This window comes from Thunnus maccoyii, chromosome 2, assembly GCF_910596095.1.
Source record: "Thunnus maccoyii chromosome 2, fThuMac1.1, whole genome shotgun sequence".
Taxonomy (NCBI): Eukaryota; Metazoa; Chordata; class Actinopteri; order Scombriformes; family Scombridae; genus Thunnus; species Thunnus maccoyii.
In genome coordinates, this window is record NC_056534.1 from 31232046 (window position 1) to 31257198 (window position 25153).

The following is a 25153-nucleotide window of genomic DNA, read 5'->3' on the forward strand; positions in this document are numbered from 1 at the left end:
AAATGTTTTTAGTTACATTACGAAAAATTAACTGATGATAAAACAAATAAAAGTTGTAATAAATCTTTAATATGCCAATAATTTAGCTTTCACTCTTACCTTGAGCACCAGTATGAACAACAGCATGGCAGACATGACTGTGTACAATTGGCTTTGTTTGGCCAGCGGGTAGAAATCTGTGAACGCGTTGCGCGGGTGCTTCAGGTACGACGCCCACTGCTGTTTGGCCATTATGCAGCGGCTCAGGTGCAGCCCGCACACAGATGCTGCCAGAGCAAGTTTACAGATGCCCAGGAGCCTCCAGGCTGACAGCAGGTACACATAACCCTCTCTGAGGAAGCCCAAGATCCCCCGCACCAGGAAATACAACACCAGGGCAAGAAGGATAATCTGGAAAACAGGGAAGCATACAACGTTAAAACGTTAATCGAAATGTGTGACGAAATGATAAAGATCAGGTAATACTGGCAATTTTGTAAAGTCTGGAATATTAGTTCATTATCAGCCTTGTTCTAAGGGTTACCATGAGAAGGAGCTGCAAGTCCAGGCCTGTGATTGGCCACAGAGTGATGACAAGAAGGTCAAGGCTGGACTGAGCACTCTCAGAAACTGGGAACTTGAAGAGGAAGGAGAAGACAGCCAGGAGGTTGGTGTTGATGTTGTAGAGCGAGAACTCCACAAATACTGCATGGGTCCTATGAACACACACACACACACATACAGAAAAACACACTTAATGGTTTATGATAAGATCAAGAGTCAGGATATTTCTCTTTTTCACTTCCTGTTTTGGCTGCCTCTGTGTTTTGGAATTGAGATATTATTTCTCTTCACAGGAAGTTTTATTTATTCATATGAGAGATAAAACGCACCTCTTTTTGCTCCCCTCTGAAGCCTAACACCAAATGTGGTATTAGCTGGATTAAAAGTTTGTTTATGTCATCAGTTATCATTCTCAGAACAAAATGCTGAAAGTGAGCCAACGTTTTCAGTGCATTATTTACTGCATTGTTTTCTAGTTTTTTACGTTTGATGTAGTATAAATTTTCATGTGCAAGTTTTTAATGATAGCACACTGAGAGGCAAACTGCACTTCAGGGACAATAAAACTCCACTCCAGATTTATAAAGCCATGAGTACACATGGTTCTGTTTTGTTCCAATCATTGTGGAATTGTGGACACATGCACATAGAGCCGGATTTTCACTCCCTTACATCTGGCCCCTGGACTATGGAACAACCTGGCCAGTGAGATCAGTGAGCAAACTCCTCTTTTACAGCATCAAAAATAAACTTACATATAACTGTTTGATTGAGTGTATTGCCTTGGCCGGTGTATTTATTATCTAGGATTTCAGTATTTTTTATTTTGCTGTAACTCAGACTTAAAAACACTCTTTTTTTTCTACTGTTTCCAGCCCTGTCCTTTCCCCTTTACTACCTGTAGTTGAGCCAGTGCAGCTGCTGCAGCTGCTGTAAAGAGGACGAAGCCTCCTCCAGGCTTCTGTTCAGCTGAACGACCACGTCTCTGCTGTTATTCGCGTTCACCTGACCCAAACGCCACGCCCTGGAAAGATGAGTGGGATTTGAGAAATAGAGGAGAAAAAAAAAAGAACATGACACATAAACAAAGATCAGATGTTAAACAGACATTGATATTTGACCTAGAAGGTACGTAACGCCTGCCTTGTCACACCCAGATTTTCGACACTGTCCTTACCAGTTTGCATTGGTGACGCCGAAAGCTGTGAAATTCTCAGAGTCTTTAGTTGGAGATGTAACCCAGCCCTGTCCGCGAATACTGTCTCCTGACCTGGAACCACCTGCGACTGAAAAAAGCAGTTTTATTAATATCTAATTAAACATTAAATTGCTTGATTTGAATCAGTCCAGAAGGGTTGCTGGAGTCCCTGTGATGCTTAACATTTTATCAAATTCACTCGATACTATTGAATGACAGAAGACCCGAAGGAAATACTCTCCACAAGATATATTTTTCATGTGTACAGACTCAGTAAGTTAGAGAGTCAGATCAATGGAGCCCCAGTTTACTCAGAGATTTAGCTCCAAACAAGCTCATCACAAAATAAGATGACCAGTCTCACCCTGTGTGTCACGGATTTGTCGGAGCCTAAGCGTGCCGAGTAACACGCTTCCTGTGTCTCTCAAGAGGGCGGAGTCATCCAGTAGGCGTGGTAACAAGGACTCGTTCAGCCACATCAGAACGTCATCTCGGCTAAAAGACAAAGAGGAGGATTTGAAGAAGTATACATGGTGTGTTTGTCATAGTTAAACATCACATTGTCATAATCAACACGTACTGCTGTCATACTAAAGAACAGATTAGTATGTTTGACAGCAGTGTGTGTTGATTCAACATTGTGACAACTCTGTAATCTATAAATAACTACAGGATGTTTGTGTGTACACAGGATGACTGTACAGAGGACTAAAAGACACTATGGATCTGCTCTGTTTAAAATAAACATGACTTATGGACACAGTTACGGCTTTGCTGGAGCCAATTTTTTCTGCACTTGTTCTCTTTCGGTCTGAATAAGGTAACACAGGTCAAGTCTCAGGAGCACATGAGAGAAAAACTAGAGCTCAGTCATGGGAGCAGCCTCGGAAATCATTTTTTTAATGACTTCACATACTATTAAGTGCCAAGAATTATTCAGCACCAGTGGACAAGCAGAAGGTCATCCTTGAAAATGGGATTCTATTCTTAGCAAACTAGTTAAAAAATGGTCTTCGTTAGTATTTTTTATTAAAATTATTTACATTTTTTCCTCTGAAGCACCACATTTTCAGATAAGGTCAAGATGAGAACCTGTGTGTGTGTGTGTGTGTGTGTGTGTGTGTGTGTGTGTGTGTACCTGCTGATGTTGTGGTACTCAGGTGTGTGCAGTGCTCGTTGCAGCTGCGTGCGCAGTCTCAGGCTGTGTGTGTCTTTAGTTGAGTCAGAATAGTTGAGAAGTAAAACCACCAACAGGAAAAACATGTAAACCAGGAAATTCTGAAAATGAGAGCCAAAAATTATGTTATCAAACAAAACACAGTGAAGATAGAAAGATTCTCATTGTTTTTTGTTTTTTCCTCTCTGTCTTTCTCGCTCACCTTCAGCATGGTGTGCAGCATGTGGACCTTGCGGGCCTGGTGCCGGGCCTGGGACAGAGCGAAGCCCTGCGGAGGTCTCACCCTGGGGACCCGCTGGACCACTCTCTCTACCCGGGGAAACTCCACTAGCACATCCTGGTCCTCTGGACGCAGGCGACGCACACACACCGCATAGTAAACTGCCTCACACAACACCTGAGGGGCGAAGGGAGTGTTAGAGCTGCTCAGCTCAGGAGGCCGTTGAATTCAATAAACCCAAAGAGGAATGAGTGATTCATGACTGATCAGCTGAAGTAAAAACAGGAAAACCTCAACTGAGATACAAAGTAATGGGAATTAAATCAAAATGATTTTGGGGTGTGTACTTTACATGTACAACATTCCAGCGCTTCAGGAACAATGGCCTGGTTGTCAGCCAGTCAGTGCATTATGAATTCATCTGAAGCGTTTTAAATTCACAATGTTTCAAGTGTTTTTTTGGCTGCTTTGGAGCAGCGCCACAAACTGTACACAACATTGACATATTATCATCTTGTTATGTTAATGTTGCCTATTCACACATCCAGCAGACACAGAGCAACAGCGGTGCTCATTTGGAATTCTGCTTCTGTCCATCGAATGAATATAAGTCTAATATTCACTCTCCTGTTAGCTCTGCTTTGGTCTCCACCAGCTCCTAAGGGAAATATCTTACTGTTTAGCTGCTAAATGCTTAACATGTTCACCTGCTAGTTGCTAACTGTGTCTGTTTGCTGTTTGGTGCTGGGCAGGTAGTGTAAAATGGGTTTATCAGAGCTGTTTTGCTGAGGAACAAGATGAGAGCTGTGAGAGTGAACCAAAACAGTAAAGTTGGAGGCTGGAAAACCAAAACAATGAGCTAAAAGATGCTAAAACACTGTAGAACTGAGGGGAACTGCAGCTGGGTGATAAATCTTGCAATATCTTTCAAATAACAGTAATCATTTGATTCATTATTAATATAAAAATATTGATTAGTACTGTATAAGGTTTTCACTTGACAGCAACTTGATGTGAATTTATAAAAGAGTGTGTATGTGTGTGGTATACCAGCATCTATGAACATAAAGGTGTTTGTGTCCTACCTTAATTGGCTCCAACAGCAGGCAAGAGCACAGGAAGCTGGCGAAACAGGAGATGAGCCACATCATGGCCACACTTTGATTGAACCCATGGCCTGCAAAAATTGAAATACTATTCGCCAGAGCAATCCCTGCCCAGCTTCCCCACAGGGCCGCACGTCCACACCAGGGAGGGAACCGTCTGGGACGGCACACGTCCGTCACAACTGGAGAGGGGAGAGGAGAGGTCAGGGGAGTGGAAAACACACTTTGTAAAAGGAAATACTGAAAAAGAAAAGTGAAGGTGCCAGAGATAAAAAAAAAAAGATCAGAAAAGAAAAAGTAAGACATAAAAAAAGAGACTACTGGGAATATATACATTTTTTATCCCCAGTATTAACTATTTAAAAGCAAGGAATTTGCATTTTAATGACCTTGTGTAATAGATATGTCTTTGAAGATTACTTCACTTTTCACAAGGGAAATAAGTTCTAAGAAACTTTTCAATTCTTCACCCACAAGAACTCCAAAGTCAGCTCAAACAATAAAGTCACTGACAAAACATTCAAGTTTCCCAAAGAACAATAAATTATGTTGTAAGTACTTCAGACCCAGTGTGAAGACAAGCGTCTTTTTTTTTCTTCTTTTTTATCCTTTTCTTGACAACAAAGAAACATCACGCAACAAATTGTTTCGCTTATTAAACATTCAGGCGGCAGAAAGAAATAACGATGCATGCGCTCTGTTTTCTCATCAAAACCGGACTATAATGAGCTAAACACTCAGCCGCCAGAACAGTAATAATCATCAAACTTTGCTCTTTGCTTAATGAGAGTTGTAAGTCGTACACAAAAAAAACGTTGTGGGTAATTTATGTATCCTGTGTCACTAAACTGACAGAAAAGCCAAGCAGGCTGAATAACAGCAGAGCAGTTTGCAGATATTGATCTATGAGGCAAAGAACTCTCAGATGCCCTCTTACGTCCAATTTGGAGATCTTTTACGATGACTTTGCTGTTAGTGCTATTTAAGCTATTTTTTTTGTATAAAATAAGCCTTACTTAGAGAAGCAGGGATAGTAACACAAAGAAAAAATAGACTTCTTTGCCATTTTCTACTAAGATATCTTGTCCACTGAGAAGACAACCAACTCTGATACACACAAGCGCTGGGAGGTAATTTGTTTGATGCCTCTACACACACACACACACACACACACACACCTGTATTTGAGGTGAAAGCAGTTTTTGGTGGGTCTCTTCTGACAGATTCTAGAGGAAGAGGCTCATTCAGCTTCTGGAGGAGAATCACTTCTGTCTTATCTCCAAAAATGCTTGACCTGACACACAGGAAAAAGAAAATAAAAATTAAACTTGAGCAGAAATTGCCATGTAATGGCTGGTGAATCCTCTGCACAATCATAAAAGTACAATGAAAATGAATCAAATATTAGTTCCTTGTTCAACTTACAGGTCAGCCATCTCGCTTTCATCTGCCTGAGGAAAGAAGTTCTGTCCATCTGTCAGGATGTGTTTGATCAGATCCTCGTCTGTGTGTAAAAAAACAGCTCGACTTCAGTGAAGACTTCAGTAGACAGTGTATTAATATAGTATGACTGCACAGTCAAATACGTGGATGTCCTCATTCTGTAAACTGGATGTTTGTCTGTGTTTAACAGCCTCTTCGTGCTTTGTTTACCTGAGGAAGTGAAATATTTGTTGCGTTGTTCAGTCCCCTCCTCCTCGTCAGGGTTAAAGGTCATATCGACCCCGAGGTGCCTGCTCCCCTGACCCCTCTTCAGCCTGGGCAGTCCTGCTCCATGCCCCGCCCCTCCCACCACAGACACATCACTCAACAGTTCCGGCCAATCCCTGTCCTCCGTCTCCTCCTCTGCCATGTCCCAGCTTTCCACACTGAAATACACAGTGAGAGGTGTTTATTAGCAAGACTTCAGCAAATTATTCAATTACTCAAATTGTCTTTTTAGTTTCTTCTCTGTCTCCCTTAAAGCTAAGAAAACAAGTTTCTCACAGAACAAAAATTATGTTGCGCTATGACTGGACTCAATACTGAGACAATCATGGTTTCTAAATTTATTATTGTTTTGTGGCAAGACAGAAATCACATTGAAGAGAAGCCAATATGAAGATGAAAAATACTTTTTTTAAAATCTTCTCAGTCTCTTTATCATCACTATTCTTTAATCTAATCCATCTACTTCCACTTTTCTCTTTATTATTGTATGCTCTTTATTCTTCTATTCTATCTTATCCTCATTTCATCTGGCTATTATACTTGGCATTTGGCTTCCAATAAGTAAAATTATGCATTATCTAAAACACCCTCATGGCAACAGAGCAACTCACCTTTTGGTTGATGGAGTGGGCAAATCTACATTGGTTTCTTCTGAATTGGTCTGAGAAACAGAGAGGAATGGATGGATGCAAAGATAGACAGATGATAGATGGAGAGAGAGAGAGAGAGAGAGAGAGAGAGAGAGAGAGAGAGAGAGACATATACTAATGACCTCACCAGGGAAAACGATACATTTTTCCTTGCCTGACTGCAATGTTCCTCTACTTTCTAAAATAATCACTGGGCCAAAACATCAGATTCATTTAAATTTCATATTGATTCCATGATAAGTTAAAAAATACATTAAGGCATCTGAACTTTAACCATATCAGGGATGATTCAGTTTAAACATATCAATCGTGATTCAATTTAAAACTCCAGTCTTCTCCTGTGAGACTCTACCTCGCCATTAAAAAACAGGAAGGAACTTCCAGCCATGGAGTTGTCCAGGAAGTCATCAATCTCCACTGACTCCTGGTCCACTTGTGGTGGCACCTGCTCCACAGACACACACTAATGTTCACACACACACACACACACACACAGAGAGAAAATATTCAGCTGTTTGGCCTATGGAAGTGACTGAAACCTTGATCATGTTTTAGTTCGAGGCATGTTTGCGTTACCTTGCTGCGGCTCATTCTGAAGAGCGTGAAGACGAGCAGGTAGAGAGGGTAGACAATCAGACAGGTCACCACGCCTGCTGCTATCGTCTCTCCATTTAATGAAGACAACCTTGCCACGGCCCGCGGGCTGCGACACAGGATGGCATTGAAGTGTTAGGAACAGATGACCAGAAGTTGCGATGTGGACATTCGCAGATAAGATGGAAAAACTCATAAACACACACATTCACTTACCTGTATCTTTTATCCACCACAATGCTGTACCACAATGTGTTTGCTAACAGAAAGAGCTGCAGTAACACAGCGCAGCATGTGGCTCTCTGCAGGCGGGTGAAGGGGCTGCGGGGGGGCCTCTCCCACAGCGACAACCACAGGTGACTCTCGCATAGCGCCCTCTGAAGCTCACACCGCAGGAGGCGGGGAAACTGACGAAGAGCAGCCTCCTCTGAAGGGAAAGGGAAGAAATGCAGTTAAGTGAAAAAACAAGAATCATCCATCAGTGGATGTCAAATATCATTTGGATGTTTGTTTCTTACCTGAAGCCTCCACTTCAATCTCTACCCGTCCGTCAGTTCTCTCATTATCTACTGACAGCCACTCCTCAGCCAGGAAGTAGTAGCTGCTTCCTGTCTGCAAGTCTTTGACCAACACGTACTGTAGCAGCCATGCTGGGGACAGACCTGAGGGAGGGGCAGCAAATGATGGTTACATTAGTTTTCTCCAAATTGAAGTGAGTTAAACTCTTTGTGATCGCAGGCCTCTGTTGTGTGTGCGCATGTGTCTTTACCCTTGTTGTCATGCCAAATTCGGATTTTCCACACACTTCCCAGGCTGGTATCTGTAGCAATATGGAAGATGTCAAGAGCGTTGCGTGTGAAGGCTCCCCTGCTGTCGAGATGGCGGTGTCCGCTGCGGCTCTCGCGTCCATACAAATTGATTCCTACATGAGCCGTAGTGCCTGCAGAGGTAGAGAAACTCATTATATCAACAGTTACCATACATTTTGAACTCTTCACAAACCATTTTGATAAGTCACCCCCTTACTAACATAGTTTTTGGTATTTACATAATTAAGTTATTGGCACAAATAAAAAAAATAACACTTTATGACACTTTTATGACAAAAGATTGTGCACTTCCTTTGCAGACTAGATACAAATGCCATTAGACAGGTTCTCTTTTATGAACTCTCTTTCTCTTTCTAGTTTGTCACATTTACTATTCTTATTTAAAGATTTTAAAATGATTATTCTATGCAAGATAATTATCCTACATGTATTGATTTCCAATTCTATGTCAATTCTATGTTCTATCTCAGGCTTGATTGTTTCATTCAGTCTTTTCTGTTCAGCTTTTAAACAGGGTCTTATATTCAGGCCAATACTGTACTGTATACTGTATAATTAATATAGCACTGTAAAAACCTATTGAGCTATTAATCCATTAATAGTGAACCTATCTCACCTGCCCCTCGGCTCCAGCCAGTCTTGACCTGAACCTCGTACTTGAAGAGTCCGTCTCGGCCGCAGAGAGGAACCACACCGGCCCGGCGCAAATCTAGCTGGTCCAACTTGTGCAAGATGGCTGCTGCAACAACATAGCTTAGCAAGCCCAGCACACACACCAACATGACGACCAGGCTTGGTGGACCGGAACGCTCCTGAAGGAGAAGAGGGATAGTTAATGTATGTGTTTATCTGGTGCATGAGCACAAAAAGTCAATGATTTGTTTGTGTGTGTGATTCTTACTGGCACTTTAAAGCTGACTGTATTGGTCGGTACGAAAAGGCCTGCAGCGAAGGCTGTGAGGTGCTTGGTGCGGCAAAAGGCTCTGCTAGCGTTGGTTTCTGCCAGGGGCACCATGCCATCTGTTCGCCACTGCTTTTCGTTCTCATTGAAGTACTGACACAGTGAGGCAAACACCCCGACCTCTAGTTTAACACCCACAGGCCGAGAGGTGGGCCCGCAGGATGTGCTCACGTTGATATAGTGGTCCAGTGTGGTGTTGTACTTCCTGTGTAACACAGGAGAGACTGTTTGTTGTAGTCCTACTATATAGACAATTATATCCAAAATAAATTTATTGGTGACATGGGAGCTTTAACTCAGGACCTCAGTTTTAGCGACAGACTTATTTCTATAAAGCTCTGCTGCCAGATGATGCAAACAACAATGTCTACTTCTGAGCTAACTTTGTGACATGTTTAGTATACATCATGTTACATGCCAAAGGATGAACGAGGACTCTTACTCTGGAGACAGAAAGAAGGTGTATTTCTTGTGGTCAAGATCTTGCCCCCTGGTCATACTGAGTGTGATATGTTTTTTGTCTGTCTGGTTGAACTCATTAGGTTGTTCATGGGAATGAAGGTAGGCTATGATGTATGGCTCCTCGTCCTCCTCTTCCCTTTTATCCCTCTCTCTGGCATCTGGAGAAAGAAAGAAAAAAAAAGACTAAGTGAAAAATGAGGCCACCATTTATAAAAGCATTTTGTAGGCCTGTGCTTTGTCGCTAAATGTCCAACCCAGGCAGGTATGTAATCCCTAAAGTGCAATCTGTTTTACCTCTTTGTATCCATCATGTTAATGCATCTATAGATAATATGTAATCTCCCTTTTTGGGCCATGTAAAAGCTACATGTTGGCAAACCCATTCAACATTCACACTGAAACTCTCTCATGCTGCAATTAAATGCTGGACAGATTCATAATTATATGTAATTTCTGGAAATATAATAACATTAGATTTAATTATAAAGAGAACTGGGGTGCCAAAACAACATAGAATGGTTCTTTATTGATCCCAGAGAGAAAATTGACAAATGATGACTTTACAAACAATGACAATGAGAATAATAAAAATGTAAAGGCTACAAGAGGTCCACCTCTTTTGTAATGCCCTCCAACACAACACTACCATAAATTATCCCCTCAAAACACCGTCCTAACAGTTTTAACACAATTTGAACATCGTATGCTTAATCAATTATTGTTTTTTTGTTGAATACAGTATTTGTTCTGCTGTTCCTGTTAATATGTCCACCTTAAGTATGTGCAGTGTGCATATGATGGCTGCCTTTTTAACATCATAACCAGGGACAACATGAAAATTAGCATTCTAAGCTAGCTTTGGCTCTTTTTTTAGGATTGTTCCAGACCAGTCAAATAAACTAACAAAACAAATGAATGAGAGAGCTCACCGTCCAAAGAGGTGAAGTTGAGCTGCACAAACAGCCCTGCGTGTTCGTTGGTGTTTCCTGTGCTGACTGTGACAATGACAGAGTCACAGTGGCTGATGTTCACAGCTGCAGCTGTGGGGACGCCACCGGCACCAGAACCCTCGGCACCCGCTTCTCCACTGCTGCCATTGTTAATGGAAACAGTGATGGCTAGACTATCGTCCAGTCCGGAGATCGGTATCTGGGTGCCATTTTCAGTGCGGAACTCCATGGATGCCACCTCGGTAGAGATGGTGTAGTTGGCCACATAGTTGAAAGGGAAGGGGTTGGACTCCACCTGGGGAGAAAAAGTAAGAGGGAGAGAAAATCATAAGAGGAGGTGTAGTGTGGGGAAAATGAGATCTGGTAGAAATAGAGGGTAAAATGGAAAAAGTCTAAAAGACAGGAACAATTCAAATAGTTATTCAAGTTATTTCTGTGAGTGTGTGCTCATGAGTGACTCTGGCACCGACAGCTCTCATGCTGCCAAACTCTTTGACAGCAATCTAAAGAAAAAGTTCAAGAGGAGAATTTTGTACTCAACTGAGTAGCGTCTGTCATGTTTTCTGATGTTACCTGAAAGAGTATCTGCATGATACTGTTTCCTGCAGCAGCTCTGTGAAGACTTTTGTTGAAAGCTCGAGGGATGGAGAATCGCTGGCATTCTGGAAATATAGAAGAGGAGAGGAGAGGAGAGATATATATGTCTGTAATGTGCAACTTTACATTGTGAGGTGATGAAAGTTACCACCTACAGAAACGTAACTTCATCAGCTCATATGACACTAAATACACAGGCCAACCTGGACTGTTGTTGCCATCGTAGCAAAGCAGACTCTGGGGGTCTGCCAGTTTTCCCGTGGCGGCGATCTCAGTTCCTCTCAGCACAAGTGGCTCCTCGTTGAGCACGCGGGCGTGCATGAGGATCAGCATGAGGACCAAGGACAGGCTGTAAGCCTTGGCTGCCATTCGCAGAGGGTGTGGTTCCAAGGAGGAGGGAGAGGGGTCTAACAGGATACCTCCTTGTTCTTCACCAGAGGGGGAAAATGGGGAGGTCGAGGAGGGTGAGGTGGAATCCACGTAGGAAGGCTGGGGGTAAGATTGGGAGGCTGACTGGCTGACCCGATGGATCAGATCACCTGGAGGCAAGGGAAGGAGTTCGAGCAGTTTCATTCACTGTAGTTCATCTTCTGTAAGTAGCTGACTGACAGCAACTGTACTTTTCTAAAAGATGAAAACATGAACTCCTGCACCGACACAGACACAGCTTTTTTTTATGTGAATGTACTCTCTTACCCATGATGTTCAGGATATTGTCAGCTATCTCAGTCGGTGTGACAGTACCCTGCTTGGTGTCAATTTGCAGAATCTCCAACATGGACTCCAGTTTGTTCAGAGTGCTGTTCTGACATTCCTCACAGATGAATTCTCGACTCACCGCCTGGAAAACACACACACACACACACACACACACACACACACACACAACTGATCATTATTTTGCTCTTTGAACTTCTTTTCTAGCTTTATTCTTTGCCTTTTCTAATTGCCCTTTTTTCCTTCTGTCTTTCTTTTCTTGCCTCCTTTCCTTTCCTTCCCACCTCCCCTCCTTCTCATCCTGCTCACCGTGCACTGCGCCAGAGCAGCGGAGGTCTGCTGGATGTCGTTTACAGTGTTCAGGTCCAGAGCAGTCAGAGCTCTGGTGATGTTGCTATGGACTCTGACTCGGTAACCACGCTCAGCTCGGGACACCCGCTCTGTCTCCCTTGTCTGCTCATACTGGAGGAAAGTAAATACAGGTATACATATGCCTCGTGTTATCAACTGAAGAGTAATTGGATCGATAAATGACTTCATTAGTGTTGGGTTTCTAGGCCTCTCCTACCTCATTTAGGACTGTGATGAGAACCAGAGATAACTCTCGGACTCTCTGGGAGTCTCCCTGCTCCAGCAGCTTTTTGAGTTTGCTGTCTGTTAGCTCAGCCAGCCAATGGGGAAGGCTGCTGTACTCATGGGGCGGATCTGGCAGCACAACCTCGATAGACCTGGACACAAACACAGAACAACATTCATTCATTCTTATTGAATGTTGTGTTTCTATCTTTCCATATTTATGTAGACTTGGATGTGATTTTAGATTTTTTTTTTTTATCTAGAGAATAAATTTATGAATCATCAACTTTCTTACAATAACAGTAAAGCTTTAAAATAATTTTTCTGACAGTCACATTCAGTATACTTAGTTTAATAAGAGTGACAAGTTCAATAACATTTTTTATTCCTTTATATTAGCTGCCAATAGATCACATAAACATTATAATTCAGCAACTGATCCAAGCTAGGCTAAATTCAGCTGAAATCTTCTACTACGAGGCACTGGCGGGGATTTATTGTACTGCTCGGGAGAGTACATGCTTGGCAGGCCAGAATAGCTTGAGACAGGAACAAAAAAGAAAAGTTGAAGGACTGTGTAACGTTTCTGGTGGTGAAATCTTTGTCATGCTGCTGTCTAACTCCACTAAGCAGTAAAGTAAAATGTAGCTACTTGTTGAGTGCAGTGATGGCGGCTCCCTGGTGGTCCTCCACTGTGATGGATACGGCTACACGGTGTTGGGCTGAGCTGAAGCCTGGGGGCAGGAAGGCCGAGTGCTCCGGACTGCTGCCTTTGTACACACAGAAGTCCTCGCAGTAGTCTTCTCTGCACCGCGTCACCAGCAGACTGTAGAGCAAAGGTGTCTCTGAAACACCCAGATCACTGTAACCTGGAGGGAGGAAGGGAGGGAGGAGGACAGTGGGAAAAGAAAGTGAGAAAGACAAAGAAAACAAATAAGAGAAGAAAAGATGATCTTGGTAAAAAGGTGATGAGGAAGACATCGACTAATGAGATCAGAAACAATGATTATTGTGATTCAGGTGTGTGAGAAAGAGGTCACAACTTCCTTCTTCCTACCTGAGCAGTTGAAGTGTACCCGGTCCACCAGTGTGCGTATCCTCCAGACTCTGCTGTCTCTGTCCCCGTAGTCCATTCCTGCTTCTCCTCCCCCTCTCAGGTGACACTCCCCGCCAGCTGGGGGCATATTGTGGTGCAGCGTGATGGAGGCAGCGCCCTCGCCAACCAGGCTGCTGTCGGTCACGTGCAGCGTGAAGTTGTAGGAGTCTCCGAGGCGCAGGACGCCCTGCCGCAGCACCAGACGCATGCCGCCACTTCCCGTGGTGGTGGAGGAGGAGTCCAGGACCAGAGTCTCGTTCTGCAGTGTCATGGCACTCCAGCGCTGACAGACAGAGAGAGACAGAGAGAGATTTTACAGACAGACAGCTAAATTGGGTGATTTTCTCAGAGCCATACAGCCATCAATAAATCAAATGAGCATTAGCCAGCCTAAAAGCTTTCATTTAAGGTAAGGCCATCTTCATGCTTCTTTTTAAAATTGAATACAGACCAATCAGTTGAGCCAACATGATGGGGAACGCCACTTAGCTAAAGGAATGATTCATCGGGTCTAGAAACCAGGCTACAACTGTCCAACCTTAATGCCATTTGTGTGGTTTTCCTGGGTAGCGGGTTTTAAAAAAGGGGTAGTTAGGTTGGGGAAGAAGCACATGACGAGGAATAAGACAGCTTTAAGGAATGTTTTGACATTTTTTCCTATGTCCAAAGGTAATAAAATGTTTCTTTAGGTTTTTGAGCAATCCTTTGGACTTTTAACCTCTGTGATTATTGTGATTCAGGTGTGTGAGAAAGACGTCACACCTTCACACATTAAGGTGTCACATTTGACCCTTGGACCAATTTAGAAATGTTTCTAAGGTCAGACATTTTTAGTAATGCTGAAATATGAATCCATGCTTTTGTCACAACTTGATTATTGTAATTCATGGTTGTCTTGCCTCAGCTGAGGAGCTGTGACTTCTCAAGACTCAATGATGTTCCCTCACTTTTCTTAACTAATGTTTTGTTTTTTCTGTTTTGTAAATTCTTACTATCCTACCTGTTGTATATTTTGTGCTAAATGTTTGTTTTTGTGAAGCACTTTATAACTATTGTTTTAAAAAGTGCTATATAAATAGATCTTTACTTACTTAATTTGACTGCTTTCATACAGGCTTTACAAGGCAATCCAGATTGAAACTGATTACTAAAATAGGAAATTGATTCATTTTAGGAATACTAAAATGAAATTCTTCAGAAAAATCTGTGTCTTTCTATCTGCTATGATTCCTCTGATGACATACAGTATGTGTATGTGAGAACTGCATGAAGTCATATTTTTGCAAAGGCTGAATATAGAATTGTGCAGTATGGAAACTAATGTACAGTGTAATTATAAAGACAAAACGACCTGGGTCAGACTACAGCTGAGCACAGTCAGCTGGTATGTGAAATTTGAGGCCCAGTGACTCAACAAGTGTTTTGTCTTTCAAATTGTTTCCCTGTGTTTGTAAGGATATAACATATTCTCTCTGGCTCCACTTGTACAATGACCTCATTCTCACACCCACACACTACTGCCTGCATCACAAATCCCAAGGAAAGTCTGAATAAAGGAGGAGAGGAGGAGAACGAAGGAAAAGATCTGGAAATGTTAACTTCACTGTCGCTTCTGTGGTACAGTGAACTCATTTCACTGAGACAGGGGCCAACTGATTTGGACCAGTTGTGCACTTATGCCACTGTATGGGTTTGTTTGTTTTTGTGTGTGTGTGTGTGTATGTGTGTGATTACCCCGTGGTGAACGCCCTGGCAGTTGGTGCAGGTTCCTCTCAGGTAGACATACGAGTTCTGGCTGACCTCGTAGATGGACTGGGCCTTACAGGACACACACTCCAGATACACGATGGGAATAGGGCAGCTCTGGACGAGTACCTGTAACACACACACACACACACACACACACACACACACACACACACACACACACACACACACACACACACACACAGACGTAAAATGTCAAACATTAGTAATTCAGGAGATAGTGGGATGCAGTCTCTCCGATCAGAAAACTAACCTCCCACCACAAAATTCAATCACCAACATGTATTGATTCTTGTGCAGTCTCTCATTCACTCTTTCTTTCTCTGTGCATTGTGACCCAATTCATCCAATTCATACCACATTTGTTTCTACACTTGTTTCTTGTTTCTATTTTATATTTTTTCTCTATCTTATCTATTGATATTTGCTGTCTCATATTTTTTTTTCATCTCACTTAATGGACTAAATGATCAATATGTTTTGCTGGCAGTGGCTTTTGTATCTAATTGTTGAAATCCTGATCAATTGAGTTATCAAGACAAAAGTTTTGGAGAAGAGAATAGAGAATTTGAGAGAAAAAAGGTGTAATCATGACTTGAAGAGACTGATTTTTGTCATTACAGTGAATGATGTGATTGATGAGATATGATGATGAAATTAGTAAAAAGAGATATGAGTTCTGCAGAACATTTTCCTGATGAACTGAATTTCTTTCTCAAGAGAGACCTTCTTTTCTATTCCATACATCATCTTGTAACCCCTCCAATTAATCTTGTGACCCACTGGAGGGTTCCTAACTGCAAGTTGGGAACCACCAGCTTAAAGGATGCATATGTGCACGAGGAATGTGTGCACTTACAGTTTGTGTGGTGGACTCTGGTGCCATGCCGTCTTTGCTGATAGTCAGTTTAAAGGTGTATTCCACACCTGCCTCCAGCTCAGAGCCAGAGATTCCAAGTACTGGACCGCTGGAGCCCAGGCCGAAGTTCAGACTGGAGCAGTGCTCTGGACCCTGCAAGAAGAAATAGGGCAAGAATTTTATGAGTGTTTTGTTCATAAAATGTGTTACTTTCACATAACATGAGTACAGTACTGCTCTTCAGAGTAAAGGTAGGCAATATATTGACAGGAAATTAGATTTTTTGAGACTTTATTTGAATATATCAATATTAAGATATAGCTTCATTGTAATGCAGCCATTAAAACCAGGAAAAGACATTCAAGTGGCTCAATCTGACTGTTTCTGAAGTATGTTGTAACTTAAATTTATTTGTCATTTTAACAAGGTCACAAATACATGTTTTTTCATTTTAGGCACAACAATTTCTCAATTTCTCAATAAAATGTGAGAGAAAATTACAGGAGATTTAGACTACTGCAGCCAAGATCTTGACTAATACTAAAACAGAGATCAAATCACTGGCTACCTGTATCTTTAAGAATTTATTTGAAGTATTTTTATTTATAAAGCCTGACATAACATAGCACCTTAATATATCTGTGATTATTTTTCATTTTATGTTCTAACAAACACAGCTCCCCACAAAGGTAAGGCTGCTTCCTGCTTTTATGATCTGCCTCTTGAATGGTATAGTTCAAAAGACATTATATACCCATGTTTTAATTTGACTTTTAATTTGGAATAATTCTTCTACAGATTTTGGGTTTTTAATTGAGTAAATAAAATAAAGTAAAATAAATCTCACTGTTTGTACCAATTGCTACTGATTTTCATTCTTAAAATCTTGTTTGTAAAGATCTAACGAAAGAAGGTAGTCTTTCACTAAAAACTCATAAATATATGTTAAATATTTGATTTTGTCAGCACTGCTCAGCTTGACTTCAGTGAAAAGCAAAAAAAAAGCCAACGTTGCACAATAGTGAATGATTTTTTCTTTTCTTTTTAAACCATCGTTTCCTTTGATTGTATTCAGGGTGTGATTTGTGGAAAAAAACAGAGAGGGGATGTTTTTGAAATGCTTTTATTTATGAAAGTAAATCAGAACCTCAGTGGGTCTATAGACTATGGAGCCTGTAAGGCTATTCCTTGCAGCTGTTACAGTAACACTTATAAAATAATTATGAACTTAAATCAGACAATTATGAAACTTGAACTTGACCACTGCATTTGCAGGAATATTTTACTCTATTAAAAAAAAATTAATTCATCAAGTAGTGCAATATTTTCACTGTCAGCAATGTAATGTCAAGTTCATGGCTTGTCCTTTCCTCATCCAGACACATAGATGTGATCATATACAACAAAACAAAAGATTAGATGCTAATTTAACATGCCAACACTCCTTTCAGTACTGTGGGCAGCGTAACAACCAATACACTTAATGTCATTCTTGCAATTCACTGTTTAATTCAGCCCTACACAGCAAACTTCAATACTGAACAGAAAATAATTACATGCAAGAACATGATCATCATAAAATAAACAGGCTACAGTATGTCCCTACTTGTCAAACTAGAGAACAGTCTGCTTTGATGACAGACTCATCTGTGCCATGTTGCCCCTCTTTTACCCACATCTCTGCAAATCTCTGAGCAGGGAAGGAGACGACCCCTGGTCCATTTACTGCATCATCACGTAGCCTAGACGCCGTGTCATCTCTATTGTCACACATTGTCAAGTCGGTCCATTTCTGATTTTATTATTGTTTGCACTAATGAATGCTCTCACGTTGCAGTGCTTTACTTAGATTTTTTTAAATAGCCTATTTTAATTTTAGATATCTTATGATCTATGCAGCATGAATCACTATGAGGGGTATATTTTTGTCCCCACAGGAGATAAAAAATAACTCAGCAGAGGCAGGGATATATAGATAGAGGGGGAGAAATCCCTACCATCCCCCCTGGCAAATTACACCCTAATTGTATTTGTATCCACGCTCAGGACAGTGTTTGACATTTGATCAACTGTGTGTCAATGAACTTCTACTTGTCTGTTCAGCTTCGACTCCTTCCAGACTGCAAAGATGGTTCACTTTTCATGGTCAAACTGAGTGATGTCCTTCTTTCTCTTTATCAGCAGTTACGCATAGCTGTGTGTGTGTGTGTGTGTGTGTGAGTCTGGGTGGTGTGTGCATGTTGTATGATGTGTAAGTGTAACTGTCAGGGCAGGGAGCAAAGCACCAGCTTTGGAATGCTGAGTTTATCTCTAAACAGTTACATAACCCTTTAAATGCCTGTCTGCTTAGACATACACTACACCACTATACACACACACACACACACGCACACACGGCCCTGCTGGACACACCCATCCCATTGGGTCTTATATTGTGGTCTTTTGCTGCACAGGCAGAATGTGTTCCCACCCAACTTAGGAAGTGGTGACTGTGAAAAACACTAAATTAATTTTTACACACGCACACACGCACACACAAACTGTCCTGAACTGAGTTCTCCTCTTCACATCAATGCTGCCACGCCTCTCTGAGGGCAGTTACAGTACTCAGGACCAGATGACCATTACGTAATTTTTCCACTGTCTCCTTTGCAGAATAAGAACTGTCCTCCAAACTCCGTCTTATGAATTCACTATTAAAAAGTGCCAACAAAATGCTATAGAGTGGAGCTTGGTTTGACAATTCAACCCTCTTCTATTTCTACCAGACTCAAGCCAAATATGCAGAATAGTGAAAGAGAGAGGGAGAAAGAGACAGTCCTCACTGTGTAACCACAGGAGCAAAAGCAGAGCAGCAGAGAACTCTGTACTCTCTTCTGTACTTGAAAACAGTACTTGTACGTTCACTATTCTACTAGATAAACTTCTTAATAAAATAATGAGAAGCAGCCTGCTCCTGCTTCTCTCCTTTTTCAGTGTGTTACTACATTTAAAGAGACATTTACTGTAGATATCAACATGTGGCTAAAATATTTGCAACATAGTTTTTATGAGTAGCTTTTCATTATCTAGTCGTAATGGCAATCAGTTCTTCACTCTTACTGCAACAATAGAAATATTTTTATATAAGTAAAATGTTCAAGTGCAAACATTATTGACAGATAATGTAGGATTGAGTGACTTAACAGTCATGGTGACATGACCTAACAATTTACACACTGAATGCATGTGTGAGCAACAGCAACTACTAATTTAACAAAAAAAAAAAGCTTATCCAGCTACCTTAATATGTTTACATTTGCATGCATGCCCTTACCTTCGAAGTGCTTTGGCACTCCCAGTGGTAGTGGAGTAGTGACTGGCTCTCTGGGTCCATGTTGGGATCGTAGGACTGCTCTGCACTGAGCTGCAGGTCCTGTGTCCTCGACCACACCCTGTAGGTGCCCCCTTCTATGATGGGCATCAGCCTGGCAAGGAGAGGAGGAGAGGGTTAAAATTAACATAAAAAAGATAAAATTATGCAAATTTAATTATCAGCCTCTTAACCTGAACTAGTTTTCAGCTTACTGGTCTAAATATCAACAGTTATCAACACATGCTTCCCTGCAAGTTTGATGTGTATCAGGACTGAAAAGATAGAATTTAGCCATATTTTGGCAAAAATGTGTGCTTGGGACACACTGAGCATAAGCATGAACACAATAATAGTGGATCATGCTGTAGCAGTGGTTTGGGAAAGTTCTATAGATGTTTTGATACTTTTTTATGGCCATGAAAATAGGTCACTATTAGAATCCACTGTAACATGTCATAAATTCAAAGACAGGAACAGAAACAATAAAAAAGGGGGGAAAAGATGTTCTCCACAGGGAAGAGAGTAAAAATTTTGTGTTTCTCCACTGACCTGGCAGCCATGACACTGAGTTGCAGACAGGCAGCCTTCCTCAGCGGCACGCCTTCATATGAAAGAGAAAACACCAGGGTGTAGTTTCCTGCTGCCAGAGTCATCTTTGGCAATGAAAGCTGCAGCCGACGCACATCAACCTCCATTGGAAGGCGAATTACTGGGACAGGTAAAGACTGAGAGGGCTGATTCACCACCCCAGAGGCAACACGGTGGTCTTTGTCATTATCACAGGAGGGCGTTGAGAGTATCTGCCAGAGGTACTGAGCTCCATAGCGCACACAACCCTTCAGGTCCACACTGGCCTCCACCAAGGTGGGCTGGGAACGCCAGATGGCCAGGCGGGGGGCCTGAACCACCTGCACCTCTGGCTCCTCACACTCTAATACACTGATGTTTACCTCCACCTGGGCCAGCACCCAGCTCACCAGGTTACTGCAGTTAACCTAGCAGGGAGAAAAACAAACCGATGAAATCACAAAACTGGGAAGATCTAAAGCTGTCACATACAGCATCTATCTCATATTTTAAAGATCAACATATAAATAATGGATCTATACAGTACATGGAATAATGCGGTTTAAAAAAACCTACTTGGACCAGATAGTGTCCTGGGTGTCTGTACTTGTAGTACACAGTTGTGGTGTCGGTGGGAACTGGAGTAGAACCATCACCAAAGTCCCACAAGCACTTCACAGGAGTAGATCTGGGTGTGACAGAGGCCATCAGGGTCACCGTCTTATTGATGAAAGTGTCCCGAGGTGCTGCAAGCAGGGCTGCAGACGTCAGTAAGTTCTGCACCTGGATGAGCTTGGTGATGTTCAGAGAGCGCAGTGCGTTGATGGCCCCCAGGTAAATGGTCAATGACCCTGCTTCTTCTGGCGTGTAGGACACCTGTGGTTGTGTGATTCAATAAAATACATCACCATTTGCGCAGCTTGACAGCTTATGCATCATTTTCTATACTGTCATAATTATAAGGTGAAATATTAAAGTGATCTGACCTCTTTGCCCATAAGTGATGTCTTATGGAGGTGGTGCAGGTCAAATGTCCACAGAAAGTGAACAGGTTTTCCTGTCCGGATGTCGGCCACAAACAATCTCTTCACACCTACGGGGATTGCCTCGCAGCTTCCCAGGATGGACAGATTACGCACCGGCTCCATCACCTCCACCTGCAGGTGTCGCCTCTTGGAACTCACCTGGATTGTCATATTGCAAAAAATAAAAATATGTGTACTGTATTAGTTTGATTAAATTATCTTGTTGACTTTGACATGCCAATTAATACCAAAAAGAATAGAATTAGATTTAAAAACAGTATTTCCTCATTTCTGCCTGGAGCCATTGCTGTTACTATATTATGTGATTTACTTTCAAGTGATTCTAGTGGAATATATTTTTGTAGAAAATGTGCAGTGCTGGTGCAGTCATCAGTATATGTTGCTTTCATCATTTTATTCTCAGTGTCAGCAGGTCAGATCAATGGGTAGATGGTTTTGGGTGATGGTCACCCAAAAGTCTTTTTTGATAATGCAGGGACACAAGTCTGGATTTTTTAAAGACTCCACATATCAGCTTAAAGTGAAGTAAGCAGTTGGGTCAAATATCTTGGCAATCATTCACTGATAACTTGATGAATGAAAACAAATATATCAACAATGTTCACAATTACATGCTTGGGGCACTATTGTACCTAAATTTACAAGCTCTACTCATGTCAAGGTCTCTTTGTCAAGAGCAGTCTGCAGAAAATTAAACTCTCTTACAGTGATGCCTTGAGGTTGTTACTGTGTGTGCAAAGAATTGTCAGCATAATTGTAAAAATGTACCAATAAAATCTGCATGTTATACCTCTCAGATGTGGCAACACTTATTATATTCTGAGAAAATGGGTGATGCTGATGAGTTAGTGTCATGATAGTTATGTGAGTGATGGCTGTTACAATTAATGTATGATATTTGTATGTTTTTTTATCTCATACAAGTGAAAATTGACCAGCCAAAACATCCCTATTACATGCTCTTATAGTGTTTGTTATGTGTCTCCTTTGACTTTACCTGGTTGTGAGCAGTGAGATTCACCATGTATGTATCCACCCTGGTGAATGTGTGGACATAGCTTTGGTTGGGTTGAGGGGTAACAGTGAAATCTCCGCTGATGCTGAGGATCAGATGAACATCCGAGCCTGCTGCCATAGAAATGTTGAACTCCACCTTCTCACCGACTTCTGCAATGTTTTTACTTGCCCTCAGCTCCAACCCCTGAATCTTGTCCTGAACAAAGAAGTCCCTGGAAACCACTTGCCCACTGACATCGTTGGTGGCATTCAGAGTAATGGTAGCTGTTTTCGGCTCATGGAAAATGAGAGAAGTGTTCATTCCTGTGTTTGTTCTTCCTTCCAACAACCATGTCCACCTCACATCGGTTCCTGTCAGTACGTCCCCAAAGAGTGAGACACTGACGCCTGTTGCTACGTAACCCTGCTCTATCACAATAGGTGGTAGAGCAGGGTTCACATTGGGTGTTTGAGCAGAGAAACTTAGCCCAGAAATGACTTGCTGGACACTGACTGTCTCTGACACATTCACTGAACTAACTTTATTAGAGACCTCCACAATAACGTGTTTTAGGCCAGGACTGATAAAGGTGTGTGTCTCCCAGGGACCAGTCCCCGGCAGAGTGACGTTATCCACAAACCAGCGGTAACGCAGGTCTGAGCCATCCTCAGTCCATACTGTCAGGTTAGTTGGGACATTGATTGCAACTGGGTTGTTGCTGATCTGCAGGCGCACTCCTCTGACTGGCACCAAGAAGTTGATGGTTCTGTTGACAGACAGCTGGCCCAGGAGGTTGGCGGCCCGGAGAAAGATGTCACATCGACCTGGTGTTAAGGAATGAGCCTCCACGGTTTTCCCGCTTATGTTGACGCTTGAGCTGGCGGGGTCTCCCTCTTTGATGATGTTCCAAGTAAAGGTCATGTTGGTTCCTTCCTTCAATCCTGCTTGAAGGTGGAGAACACGGTTTGTGGCAAAGCAGCAACCATCTAATACTGTGCCTCCATCTCCTCCAATCTCCTCCTCTGCTAAGATCTGCAGCCCCTCCAGCTCACGCTGGACAAACAAGAAGATACTCGCTTGTGCCGTTCCCACGTCATTCTCCGCTGTCACAATGATGTTGAAAGTGCCCACAGAGCGGAAGGTGTAGAACATGGTGTGGGTACCCGGGATTGAGGTGCAGCGGTCACACAAGATCCAAGAGAACCGGACACTATCTCCCTCTTCCATTTGGGCCTCAAAGTGGACTGAGGCATTGAGAGGGACATTTACCAAGCTGGCGTTAACGGTTAGTCCACGGACTGGTGCAAGCACAGCAATGGGTAAAGTAGTGTGATTCTTGCTAATTGTATTAGCTGCTTTCAGAGTAATATTGTAGTTTCCAGAGAAGTTGTAGGTGTGGAGGATATTCTGGCCTGTGAGCACATTCCCATCTCCAAAGTCCCAGGTGTAATTGACATTGGAGGCCAAGGAAGAAGTAGTGAAAGCATACGGTGCCCTAAGAGTCAGGTTATTGTAATTAGTGCTGTTATGTTGAATAACGATTGCTCCTATGGGCATCTGAACCTCAATCAGAACACTAGCATTACTTGTGGAGATGTTATTGAAGACTGTTACTGTCACCATGTAATGACCTGGGTTTTTATACATTGTCACTTTACTCCCAGAACCAGGGATGACTACAGGATCTTCTTCTCTGCCAAAGTCCCACTGATAGCTGTAGTTAAATTCTGGCTCAGCTCTGACCTGGAACTGTATCTCCTCACCTACAGCATAGTGTAATTTCTCAAGGGTGAGGCTGATGTTGGTTAAAGCTGGCTGCACACACACCCAGTTGAAGAAGTTGGCCTTGGTGGCCTTGTTGACTCCGCTGGAAAGAAGCAGGGAGAGGTGATAGTTCCCATTTGTCCAGTAGGTGTGTGAGACTCTGGGGTTACCGTGAAGTGTCTCATTGGGGCTTCCATCCCCGAAGCTCCATTCATAAAGATGAGCTGATGCGTTACCGGAAACCCAGGCCTGGAAGTTGACGGTGGTCCTTTCTTGGACACACCCAGACGGCTCCATCCTCACCACTTGGAAGACAAACACCTGCACTGTTAAGATTGTCCAGCCAGAACTCACAGCGTTGGCGGCAGTCACGTTCACTGTGTAGTTGCCATCTTTTATATAGCTGTGTGACACATGAGGTTCAGATGCAGTGTAGATGGTCCCATCACCCATGGAGAATGTCCATGTGATGTTATTACCTAAAGCAAGGTGCGCCCACACTGTAGTGGGGCTGTGAAGCTCTGTCGGAGAGGAGCTTTCAGCTGTTAAATCCTCAATCTCCTCATATACAAACATCTCGGCACAAGCCTCCATAGAACTGATAGTGTTGTTTACTGATACACAGACATTGAAGACGCCACTCTGTGTATAGGTGTGTGCCACTCGCCGACCTTGCTGCGGGGCAGAACCATCTCCAAAGTGCCAGTCATAGTGGATGCCATAGGGCGAGGGCAAAGGATGAGCCTCAAACTCTGCTGATTTGTTAGCAAGGAGAAGTTGGGGCTCTGTCTGTATATCAACACGAGTGAGGATGCTGTAGACGCTCATGTTGATGCTCTGACTGATGTTCTCATAACGATTGGATACTGACACCAGCGCTGTGTATATTCCTGTAGCGTAAGAGGAAGAACAAAGAGGTGACATTAATCATATATCATTATCGAACCACAGGCTTAAAAAATTGTGACCTTGCATAAGTTGAAACAAAGTCAGACTAAATTGGCTCCTACTCCATTAGTCATGACTGTGTGCAAGCACTGCAGATAGGGAAATGGACGATGGGTCACCTGGCTGAGAGTAGATATAAGTGACGTTGTTGCTTAGAAGGACCTGATTTGGGGAGTCTGGACAGAGGAGGGAGGTGGCGTAGGGAGGCTTGAATTCAAACTCCTTGTATCCCCCGTCACCAAAGGACCATCTGCAGCATAACAAATGTAAAAAAAAAAAAGTAAAACCATTAAAACAGGACCTTCAGAGAACTACATGGAGCTTAGATGAATAGATGCACTGATAACCATTTCCATCCACACACACACACACAAACACATACACGCTCAATCACTAGCTGGAAAGTGGGAATCTTCTCTGACGAGGCAATATAGGGTTTGGACAGGGAGAAGTGGAAACTCAA

General features: G+C 42.4%; 1 protein-coding gene across 2 annotated transcripts in view; it reads right to left on the reverse strand.

Moving 5' to 3' along the window:
* Positions 1–25153, reverse strand: part of pkd1a (polycystic kidney disease 1a) — a 67924-nt gene that overhangs the window by 7140 nt on the left and 35631 nt on the right. Inside the window, exons 18-53 of one of the 2 annotated variants that reach the window (XM_042429116.1) lie at positions 24810–24940; positions 21979–24632; positions 20922–21119; positions 20512–20811; positions 19918–20363; positions 19330–19480; positions 16014–16166; positions 15122–15262; positions 13349–13670; positions 12944–13160; positions 12284–12443; positions 12025–12177; positions 11695–11839; positions 11202–11537; positions 10975–11063; positions 10381–10696; positions 9432–9609; positions 8930–9194; positions 8645–8840; positions 7968–8138; positions 7717–7860; positions 7415–7625; positions 7181–7307; positions 6957–7067; positions 6566–6615; positions 5898–6112; positions 5670–5748; positions 5423–5538; positions 4224–4426; positions 3121–3315; positions 2880–3019; positions 2106–2236; positions 1721–1823; positions 1442–1567; positions 524–695; positions 100–390 (exon numbers count right to left, since the gene is read on the reverse strand). In XM_042429116.1, coding sequence (XP_042285050.1) covers positions 100–390; positions 524–695; positions 1442–1567; positions 1721–1823; positions 2106–2236; positions 2880–3019; positions 3121–3315; positions 4224–4426; positions 5423–5538; positions 5670–5748; positions 5898–6112; positions 6566–6615; positions 6957–7067; positions 7181–7307; positions 7415–7625; positions 7717–7860; positions 7968–8138; positions 8645–8840; positions 8930–9194; positions 9432–9609; positions 10381–10696; positions 10975–11063; positions 11202–11537; positions 11695–11839; positions 12025–12177; positions 12284–12443; positions 12944–13160; positions 13349–13670; positions 15122–15262; positions 16014–16166; positions 19330–19480; positions 19918–20363; positions 20512–20811; positions 20922–21119; positions 21979–24632; positions 24810–24940 — 9136 coding nt within the window. Of the gene's footprint in view, positions 1–99; positions 391–523; positions 696–1441; positions 1568–1720; positions 1830–2105; positions 2237–2879; positions 3020–3120; positions 3316–4223; positions 4427–5422; positions 5539–5669; positions 5749–5897; positions 6113–6565; positions 6616–6956; positions 7068–7180; positions 7308–7414; positions 7626–7716; positions 7861–7967; positions 8139–8644; positions 8841–8929; positions 9195–9431; positions 9610–10380; positions 10697–10974; positions 11064–11201; positions 11538–11694; positions 11840–12024; positions 12178–12283; positions 12444–12943; positions 13161–13348; positions 13671–15121; positions 15263–16013; positions 16167–19329; positions 19481–19917; positions 20364–20511; positions 20812–20921; positions 21120–21978; positions 24633–24809; positions 24941–25153 lie in introns of both variants that reach the window. The other variant, XM_042429106.1, reaches the window with a different exon arrangement.